Source organism: Gavialis gangeticus, unplaced genomic scaffold (genome assembly GCF_001723915.1).
Source record: "Gavialis gangeticus isolate Ggan-Ray unplaced genomic scaffold, GavGan_comp1, whole genome shotgun sequence".
Classification (NCBI taxonomy): Eukaryota; Metazoa; Chordata; order Crocodylia; family Gavialidae; genus Gavialis; species Gavialis gangeticus.
Window position 1 is genome coordinate 94,480,343 of NW_017729025.1, and position 10,442 is coordinate 94,490,784.

At 43.9% G+C, this 10,442-nt stretch overlaps 1 protein-coding gene across 1 annotated transcript in view; it reads right to left on the reverse strand.

Moving 5' to 3' along the window:
- PLEK2 (pleckstrin 2) overlaps window positions 1-10,209 on the reverse strand; it is a 13,946-nt gene extending 3,737 nt beyond the window's left edge. The window contains exons 1-7 of the mRNA XM_019519198.1: window positions 10,078-10,209; window positions 7,352-7,516; window positions 6,211-6,392; window positions 5,006-5,097; window positions 4,315-4,502; window positions 3,630-3,731; window positions 1,396-1,479 (exon numbers count right to left, since the gene is read on the reverse strand). Coding sequence (XP_019374743.1) covers window positions 1,396-1,479; window positions 3,630-3,731; window positions 4,315-4,502; window positions 5,006-5,097; window positions 6,211-6,392; window positions 7,352-7,516; window positions 10,078-10,125 — 861 coding nt within the window. The 5' untranslated portion in view covers window positions 10,126-10,209. The remainder of the gene's footprint in view (window positions 1-1,395; window positions 1,480-3,629; window positions 3,732-4,314; window positions 4,503-5,005; window positions 5,098-6,210; window positions 6,393-7,351; window positions 7,517-10,077) is intronic.
- Window positions 10,210-10,442: the final 233 nt, after the last annotated feature.

Genomic DNA, 10,442 nt, shown 5'->3' on the forward strand with positions numbered 1-10,442 from the left:
AGCTGGGGCGGGTGGGGCAGCAATGGGGGGTGGGCTAGGGGAGCGGGCAGGGGCTGGGGGCTGGCAGGGGTCCCCTCCCCCAGCCCCTAATACTTACCAGCTCCAAGTCTGGCTCCAGCTCTCTGCTGCAGCCAGCAAGGACTGCCCAAATCAAATCATCAAGTCCCAAATCAATCTATCTTTTTCAAAGATTCGGAGAGCTTCAAATCAGTTTGGACCCTTTTATTGGTCCCCTGATTCGATTAAAAAAACTGAAAGATCAGGCTGAATCTCCTCCAAATCAAAATCAGCACCTGAAGCTCTGCACAGCCCCAATGGGAATCGCACTAGATACAGGTCCCCCAGAGAGGTCCAGGCCTTGGGGAATGAGTGGTGAAAATCAAAAGAGTTTATGATCTTGGAAGAAAGGTGTGGAGGGAAATCTTATTACCTTTGTAAGTAAATGATTATCTAACAATTGCTGGTTTGAAAGATGTGTGTAATTAGATCTAGATCCCCTAGGCCACCACCATCCAGGGGTGGATCCAGAATTTCCCAAAGAGGGGTGTGGGAACAGCAACCTGCAAAGCAGGGATGGCTGAACCCCCTGCTCCCAGCCTGCTTCACCCACACCAGCATGGGCAGACTTTTTAAAATCCCTAATGCAGGTGAAAATCCCCCCCTCCTTTCCCCTTCCTGCTCAGAGGGTCAGCTCCTTCCTCTCCAACTCCTGTGGCTTTCTCCACTGCTTGGGGGTGGGGAAGCTCCAAAGCCAGCTGGACTGAGCTGGAGCTGGGCTCAGCTGGGGAGGTGACAGTACCAACAGTGTGGCAGGAGAGTAGTTCCCTCCACCCTGCCTATATCAGGTGCAGGGTAGGAGATCCCTCATGTTTTCAGCTAGGTCTGGCCCCTGCACCAGGAACAGGAATGGCTCTGGTGCTTCCCTGCCCCGTAACAGCAAGGAAAGTCAGGTAGAGGAGGGCCAAGGGAAAGGGAAAGGGCAGAGAAGGGGTGGGCTTTTGATCACCAAGGGGAAGGGAGGGAGGATCTTCACACGTGTTATGCCAGGGGTAGGCAACCCCCAGCATGGGTGCAGAGAGTTTGGCATTCCAAAAAGCCTTTTGCCTGGCATGTGCGCCTCGGGGCAGACAGCAGGGAAGAGGCCAGGGCTGCACTGCCACAATAAGCATTGTGTCTTCCCCACCATCTGTCCCTGGCACACCAACATCTTAAAAGTTGAGGTTGTGGGTGTTTTTGGCACTTGGCCCAAAAACGTTGCTGACCCCCTGTGTTAGAGGGAATTTAAAAAGTCCCCAGAGGCCTCTATAGTACAATGCAATTCAAAAAGGGGGTGCAGCCATATCACTGCACCCCCCCCCCGGGTCCTCCCCTGCTGCCATCCCATTGCTCACTTACCTTGGTGGGGTCATAGTAGTGCAGGAAAGCAGGCTCAGTCCTCAGAACAAAGCGCCTTACCTTCCAGTTTTTCCTTTTGTGGCCCTGAGAAATGAAGAAATGTAACTAGAATTAACATTCTCATTTTCACCAAAGGTCCTGGAAGTCCTTAAAAACATACTCCTGGAAAGCACTTCCATTAGTTTATGTCACTTCACATGAAGAGCACAAGCTTTGCATTTCAGGCAAGAGTGGACACAGTGGTGCTAACAGGGCGAGGGTACAGGTCAAACCTGAAATTTGCCCCTTTGCTAAACCCAGATTGGGACTTCCTTCCCAGCAGACACAGCAAGCTGAACAGACTCCCCTGTACTTGGGTATCTAGGTTGTAGCCATATTGGTCTAAAGGAAAAAGGCAATCAAGACTTATAGTAAATATGATATCTTATTAGACCAACAAGATTTTTCAAAAAAAAAAAAAAAAAAAAGTCTTTAATGGCAAGCTTTCAGGCACAAACACCCATCATCAGGCATTGGAGAAAAGACTGTAAAGGTTTTCCTGGGTATAAATGAAAGTTCATATTTTATTTTCATATTTCAGAACCTCACAGCACGCAAGAGGCTCCATACCAGCTAAGAACTGCCCCAAGGAGTTTTCCATCTATTGACACCTCTGTGAAATCCTATGAAATATGAACTTTCATTTCTACCCAGGAGAACTTTTATAATCTTTTCTCCAATGCCTGATGAGGGGTGTTTGTGCCTGAAAGCTTGCAATTAAAGAATTTTTTTGCAAAAATCTTGTTGGTCTAATAAAAGATATAATCTTTACTGCAAGTCCCGATTGCCTTCCCCCGTCTTAGGCTTTTACAGCCATGTGACTAGGCATAGGATTTTCCTCTCTTCATCAGGATAAAACTATTCCAGCATCATTTTAGAAACATCTGATATTTCACTGACCCTGTTCCAATCCATGGGCATTTACAGAGATCAAACATTAGGTTAAATGGCTGATAATAAAGCACTGACTAACTTCTGGAATGATTATGTCCCTGAGGTAGTATACAACTTCAAAGGAGGATTTTGAGCCACTAGGGAACAGGGACAAGTAAAACCCCTTCCCAAAGTCTCAACTGCTCCCAGTTCTGCTTAATGTACTCAGTCTCCACTCACTAGTCATTTCTCACTCTTCTCTGAGATTAGAAACCAGCAGGAGGCAGCAGAACATGATGATGAGGCTAGAAAGAAAAAGAAATGGCACAGATCCTAGCTTTGCTCTATGCCAGAATATAAGGAACTGCTGCCCCTTTGGAAGCAGGGCTAGGTTTGCCAGCAAGTGGCAGGCAAGGGGCTTTATGAGGAAAAAGGATCCTGCTGCAGGAAAGGAGTTACGGAGGATTTAGGTAAAAGTTGTCCATTTTAGAGGGCTGCAAAAGGACAGAACACATTTATTTGCTCAGCTGACAAATGGGATTCCAAACCTTGTGGTTCTGTCCACCCCGTCTTTTACAGACCTCTCACTCTTGTAACAACTGTCAGGCAATAGGTTTAATGAGATTCCCTACCCCATTAAACCCACTGCCTGACATCACCTTGTGCAGGTGATTAATTTACAGTGTGAAACACAAGGATTAAAAAACCAGTTTGTTCTTAGCAAGTGTCAGAGCCTAACTTTCACAAACAAAGAATAGGAGCCTGCAAACAGTTACCCAAATGTAATTCTACCAATGAAGTCAGTAGGACTTAACACACAAGCAACTATATGTATACATGCAACTGTTTTCAGGAATATAATTTATTTCTGTATAAATTAATTAACTCGGCACTGAAATGCAGCTAGGTCTGTGACAATGACACAGCACCACAAAACAGATTACAAGAAGTATATGAGGAAGAAGAGTAGGTAACAGTGGCAATGTTAGGGCAGTGCAACACATGCCATTTGCATGCAGCTCTGAGGTGGTCAGTGGCCCCTGCTGCCTTATGGTTACGTTTTAGCATGATGCCCCATGGAGGCACACATAATTACTCAAGATGGAATTGTGCAGCAGTGAGTTCAATGGTTTTCTTACATATCATTCTATAAACAAAGAGACTTCCTTCTCATTTCCACCCTTGCTCTCTATTTTGCAGTATTAACACAAGGTATAATTCTGCAGCTACCTCACTTCATCCTTGCTCTTAATATTCATATTTACCCTGAATGTAGCCTCAGAGTCTTGATTCTTAATAAGATAATTTAAAGTTGCATTTACCTGTTTTACTAAATATCCTTGTTTTACAATTGTGCCACTTAATTCCAGGATGCTGAGGTGCAGTTCTTCCTTAGAATTGGTCTTTTTCTTATAGCTTTCAGCCTGCAAATGGGAAAAAATGTGATAGTTGGAAAACTTTTTAAAATGTTAATTCCAGTGAATACTAGTAAAATAAACATACAGAATACCTTTGCATGGATTTTCTCATCTTGCACAGGGCTGTTGTTAACATGTTATTTTGTTTCCAGATAAATATATCTAATTCTGTATTGCTGTTGCACATCTCATCAGTTATACAATTACAAACAGCAACCAACAGACCACAAAATGTACACCACAATGGTCTTAATTTTTAGCCAAGCCTCCTTCTATCTTCCATTAGTTCAAGCACAGACTCTAAGCTTGCAACAGGAGGAGTCCCCATTCAAATCCTTTATTTTTCAACTGGTAGGCATTTCCCTACCCAAATAGTTACTCTTTTCCGATTAAAATAAAAGTCTTTGTACTATTAGAAATCCCAAAGCTTCTCATCTTTACGTTGTTCTTCATATCCATTTTCACCTTCTATATATATTTTGCCATTTAACACATACAAGTGATCTCCCCACATGCTCTTTACCACTCCCCAAAGCAAGCATGTCACGAGACATGGGGAGATACCACTGCTAGAAGTCACATCACTTACAAACAGGTACAGTGCTGTGGAGTCATCTAGGAACTGCTCGGCTAGATTGCCACTGCGCATGGCCTCAGTGCTTCGGGCTCCAATAGGGCTGATGAAATTTTCTTCCATCAGCATGGAAGCAAGTGTGACTGCCTCAAGTCGAGAGGCAGAAAAATTGTTGGAGATCAGCCAGTCCACCACTGAAGAACCTACCAGCAGAAAGGCAGCTTTCAAACACGTATCACAGTGACCGACAGACTGATCGCTATCCCTGTTGGCCCCTCTCCCCCGACAAATTCTAGCTTTAACACCATAGCAAAGACATGTCAATGCTGAGCCTTGCAACAGTGGCAGTGTTAGGGCAATGTGAACCATGCAGCTTACATGCAGGCCCAAGGTTGCTAGTGGCATTTACTACCGTATGGTTACATTTTAGCATGATAATTTAATAAATACTAGGATCCCAAAACTGGACCTCTGCATGGAGGCCCCAGAAACTAAATCCTGCTGATATACAGGATTGACCAAAGATGTAGGATCCTATATCGACTTACATATTTCTAGAGAGCGGACAAACAATCAGGGCTCAGATGGGCCAGTAAATTCTCTTGTGCAGGCATCTGTCCCTAACTAAGGGCTCTCCAGTGGATTCCTTTTCTCTGCAATATAAAGTCTCAGACACTGGAAGAATGGCCATCTGGGCTTTGCATACCTGTGAAGGTCTCCTTGTATGTGTTGCCTTGTTCCACATTGGGGGTCATTTTAATTCCACAACTGTTGTCATGCATTTTGTCCACAATGTGGCTGTAAAAGAGCAGAGGAGAACAGTGTTACATGCACAGATGGGGACTGGCCACATGCCTTACTGCCTCAGAGGCAGGGGAAATATTTCAAGAATAGATAACTACTTCCTGCTCCAGTATGGGGGAATAGACTAGACACCATGCTAAAATTTCTTGCAAAGCATAGCATAGGGAAAAAATGGGCTAAGTGTCCCATCTGAAGTCCCATGGTACAGAGCAATGGGCTTGATGACTCTTGGAGACCTTCTATTTCAAGGTATTCTAAGAGTGACACATTTATGGTTGGAGCTATTTATTTTGTGGCCCCAAATATATTCAGAGTTATTTTTCTTTTCATTCTGACTAGCAGCCTGGACTAAATGACCTCTTGAAATCTTTTGCAACCATACAAATAGTCCCTAGAAATCCGGGCCTCTATACAGCCATGACATGGATTCTGGTCATTCTCCCAAAAGAAAGATAACAGCTCTGTAAATCTTACCAGCCACTTGCCTAATTAGTGAATGCTAATCAATAAAGACCACATTTTGACACTCAGTCCAACACAACACATTCTAGGTTTACATACATCACTAGTGATGCTAGGACTTGACTTAGAAAGTTCTCAGGTCAGCCATAAGATACAAGGGGGGTGGGGGCTGTAGATCACAACTGGATTGAATAGCAATCCAGGACCAAAATGGCAGAGGTATATTGGGAGGAGATTACTTGGGCCCTTTTGGCATTGGGCGATACAACAGAAACAGAATTCTTAGCAGGGTTAGTTTCTACCCCCTGCAAAGATGAGGGCTTGTGAAGTAACCAAGGGCACACAGAGCTGCAGTAAACCCTGTGCAGGGCAGTTGAGGGACTTCAGTTGTTTCCTGTGGCTTTTATTTCAAAGGGCACCTATTCTCCAGTCGCTGCATAGGACTGCTGGTGAGCTCTAGCTGAGTGAAGAAACTGGGTTCTTTGAAGTCAAATCTGCAGCAAAAAGCTGAGGATCTCACGCTTGGTTCACACTGGGTTGTCAGATTAAGTGAGATAGAAATGATCTGGGTTCCATGGTACTTGTGTAGACTATGTAGCTCTGTGGCTGTATGAAGTATTACAGGGTAGGAAACTGCAGACTTACTTAAGACTGATGTTTGAGGGTAGTTTGAAGGAGTTCTTCATTCTGTGAAGATGTTGAACCTGCACTGGGTGTCCAGCATGAATGGCTCCTGTAATGTCCAAAGCCCAAGAGTCCCGTTCTTCCCTGGAGCAAGATTCTAGGAAATAGTCCGTGTTGGTTTTTGTCTTCAGTTTAATTACCAGCTAGGGGCAGAGAAACAGTAATAGCATTTATAATCAGCTAGGAATGCTCCACCGGCCTTAGTGCCACCTGAGTCAAATAAGGTGGCCTGCTGGATTTACACAGAAACCTGGTCAGTCCTTGGCCAGAGGGAGACCAACCCCAGATCAATTCTGAAGGGATCTTTGGAAGTCTGTTTTGCAGATTTTTGCTTAGCTCCAGGAAAAGTCTGTGGCAAAGCGCCACTGTATTTGAGTGAGCAGACCAGCCAAACATTGGAGAATGCAAGGATCTTAGGAACCTCCAATCCACCCTAACTTGGTAAGAGCCAAAAGCCATTACTACAATCATTCTAAGGAGGGATTTATTGGCATACAGTTCAGGCTAAGCATCATACATAAGCATTAAACCAACTTATTTAATTTGGAGGGAGACAGAGACACTCCAAGAACAGCAAAGTAAAACACAGAGCGGGTGAGAAAGAGGAAGGAGGTATAGTTTCCTTAATTTTCTTCAGGGATTGCACCTTCTGTATTCCATTCCCTGCCCTGCCCTACATACGTGGGCTAGCAGCCAGCTTAATCTGCTTCCTTTATTTGTTTTCTAACATGAATTGGCTGCTGTTGAAAAAGTTTCCCTTGTTTTCCTTAGTGGAATGAGCCGAGGCATTTTCATCTATGCCCCCTTCTCCCGTATGCAGATTTGTTTCTAAATGCCTGGTTCCATATCTGAACTAGTGCGTTTGGAGAATGACTTTGCCAACAGGAGTAGAAATCAGAGACAGCATGAGGAAACGCAGTACAACATCTGATCCTGACTTGTCCCACACTGCTGAAAGGTCACTTGGTATCAGCTAGGCCCAGTTTTAGAGAGTATATAGGGTGACGAGGGACAAAGAGATTAAGAAAGTCAAGAACAGAAAAAAGACTGGGGAGAAACTAAAGGAAAAGAAAAGGATGCCATCTATTTTTTCCAGACATACCGGTCTGGTTTCATACTCCAGGCATGGGCAAGTGATAGTGCAACCGTCCAAGAGGATCCTGCCCTTTGGAGATGGTTCCTTCCTGCCTCCTTCAATTTTATAATATAGCAGCTTGTCCTGCAGCAGAACAAACCACCTTACCTTCCAGTTATGGACAATGTGACCCTGCAGTAAAAGAAATTCCTATGATTAGTAGAGATACAGATGTGAGAGAAACAAATTTCCTCTCTACCCATTTCTGTTTTACATTAAAGGTATTGCGCCATTATCATTATGATATGCATACTAAGTACTCTCTTCATAATGTCTATTATGTACAATGTTGTAATAACCCTACCAGTAAGGTTGTAGGCTTAACCAGTGAGGACCATTATCCAGGAACTTCAGCAAAGACCCCTAACAAAAGTCCTAGTGAGGAGATCCCTGGGCCTACTCAGAACTTTGTTTTCTGAACTGAGCTCTTTTCAATTATATTCTTAAAAGATATTATTACACTTGAGCTAAAAAACAATTGCCTACCTTGTTTTTTTTGTTCAATTTACTTCATTTATTTGTATTCAGCCACCTCTAACCTAGAAATCTTTAGCAATGTACCACCAGCAGAAATCCAGGCACAAACCATCATCTTGCCTGACAAAGTATTTCCTCTGATTTTATAAAATCACTGGGCAAAAAAGATTAGATATTTCCCTGGAATAAGCCTCCTCTTTGATGGCAAGCATTTTACTTCCAGAAGCACAGCTCAGATGAATGATTCAGAGGAACTGCCATTCGCAGGCATCCTTCGATCTACAGCATCAGGAATAGGGAGGAAGGTCTATCATACTGAACCTGAGCCTGAAGTCAATGGGGGCTATTATCTGTAGAGTTTCTACCTAGCGTTCAGGGAGTACATATCAATTTCATTTTCTGTCCATCATTCTGGCATGTGATAGCATACACGGTTAGAAGAAGCCCTGAGAACTTGCAGTTGGGCAGCATGGTTTTTTCTGGTTTACAGTTTCCACAACAACACTGCTATTTGGGGCATTAGTCATATTGTACCCGTCTCTCATCTTCTGTGACTAACCTGCTCACAATGTTCTTTCCTACATGATCTTTTTATTGGAACCTGAGTGGCGACTGCTACTGCCTCTAGGGCTATTATGCATAAAAACCCACCTCTTTTAGCCAGAGCTGTGACTAACTGGAGCCTGAAGGCTGTTTTTTTGCTATGGTGGCTAAAAAGCAGCTTGCCAAGGGGTGGGGAGGATTTGCTATAGACATGCTAGGTCCTGTCCTGGGGTGTTAGTTCTGGTGCAAGGGATCTGACTTCACATTTTTATGGGAGATGGAAGTCCTGATGCTCGTGAGAGGGTGGGGAGAACTGATAGAGTGGAACATGTAAGGTCCCGTCACAGCAGGAATGAAGGCTCATTCATTCTCTAGGGGCAGAAGGGAATACGATTCCTGTTGAAAACTTGTTACAGTTTTTTTTTTTTTAAACCTGCCTTTAAGTCTAGTGACATCTTGCTCAGGCTAAGCAAAAATCTAATTGCTGGGCACTCCTACCCTGGGGGTCTTCAAAAGGAGGCTGGATAATCACCTAGCCGGAGTTGTTTGACCCCAGTACTCTTTCCTGCCATGGCAGGGGGGCGGACTTGATGATCTGCTCAGGTCCCTTCTGAGCCTACCAACTATGAAACCCATCAGAAAGCATGCCACAAGATGGAAGTGCACTTGTCTGATAAATGCAATGTTTTGTGCCAGTTCAAGAATCCAAAATGCTTTACCTCTGGTCAAACCCCTCCAAAATTAAACACCTCATTTTGGTTTTTCCACCAGAAATAACAACAAATGCCTGCATGAAATTGTTGTTCTTGCTGGAAACTATTTTTGCTAGAAGATAAATCTCAGGAAAAACTCCAAGTTGTTCTGCTTCCCTGTCCAAAAATGGCTGGTTGGCACACCGCGAATAGATCCTTATTAAGAAACTGAGATAGTGCCTTAGTACCAAGAAGCCACTAGTGCTGGTAAAAAGTTCTGTTCTGCGCTATCAGTCAGGGTCAAGCCCTATGGGGACAGATAATGGTGACAGCTGAAGCCTGTAATAGATTGCCTTTCTCCAGGTTTCAGCTGAAAGCTTCTTGCACGTGGTAGGGAATGTGTGGCCTATGTCAAACTGGATCACAGTCATAGTCATGATAAAAAAGGGTCCAGATTTGTTCTGTACCTCTATAAAACCTCTCTTTCTCCCTCTCTGTAGTCCCCTTGCACAGGTTATGGAAGCCAGCCCCAAACGGGAAGAGGCTGTCAGTCTCCTCCAGAAGCATCTCTCTTCACCCTACCTTCAAGCCTATTCCCTCCTACTGCTTACACATAGTTTGCTGAGGAGTGTACAATGTTAGCTTTTTGATAACAATTTTTTTTCCTCCACCCTCTAGGAAAACACTGGTTTAGGGAAGCAGAATCAGGGAGGTTAACCCTTTAAATTCATTTACTTTAGTTGTGCTGTGGTTATAATTAAAATATTTCTACCATTTTAAAAGGGTTTTGCATATTTCAGAAACAGACCTCCATTGTAAAGACAGGGTAATAGCAATGGGACCCAAACTTTGAACACTTGCATTGGATATGGCCTAAGTGCCCTATATCTAACTATCAGGCTAACTTCAGAAGCAACAGTGAAGTAGAAAGCATTTCAAGATGGTAAGAAAGCTGGACTCTCGTCTTAGCTGTGCCCTTACCCGTTTAACAAGGAAGCCCTTCCTTAGCACTCCACTTGCTTCTTCCATCCTGGCCCCAGGTAAGCAGGCTGAGCGTTTGCCAAGAAGCTCTGAAGCAGTCCTAACCCGTCTCTCAGCACTCAAGATTTTTAAGGAGGTACAAATTGCCCTCCGCCTCCCTCGTCATCTGTGACGGTCCCCTTCCCACCCTCCTCCACTTTCCCTTTCAACTCTACCAATGAAACATTAGTTAAACATTGAGCTGGCTCTAACAAAGGCAGCAACCCTCAGGGAAAAAAAAAAAAAAAAAAAAAGAACCCCCCGGAATCCTAAGTTTCCCTGGCAGTTCCTTTTTGTACTGGAAACAATTTTTACAAATATTTTTA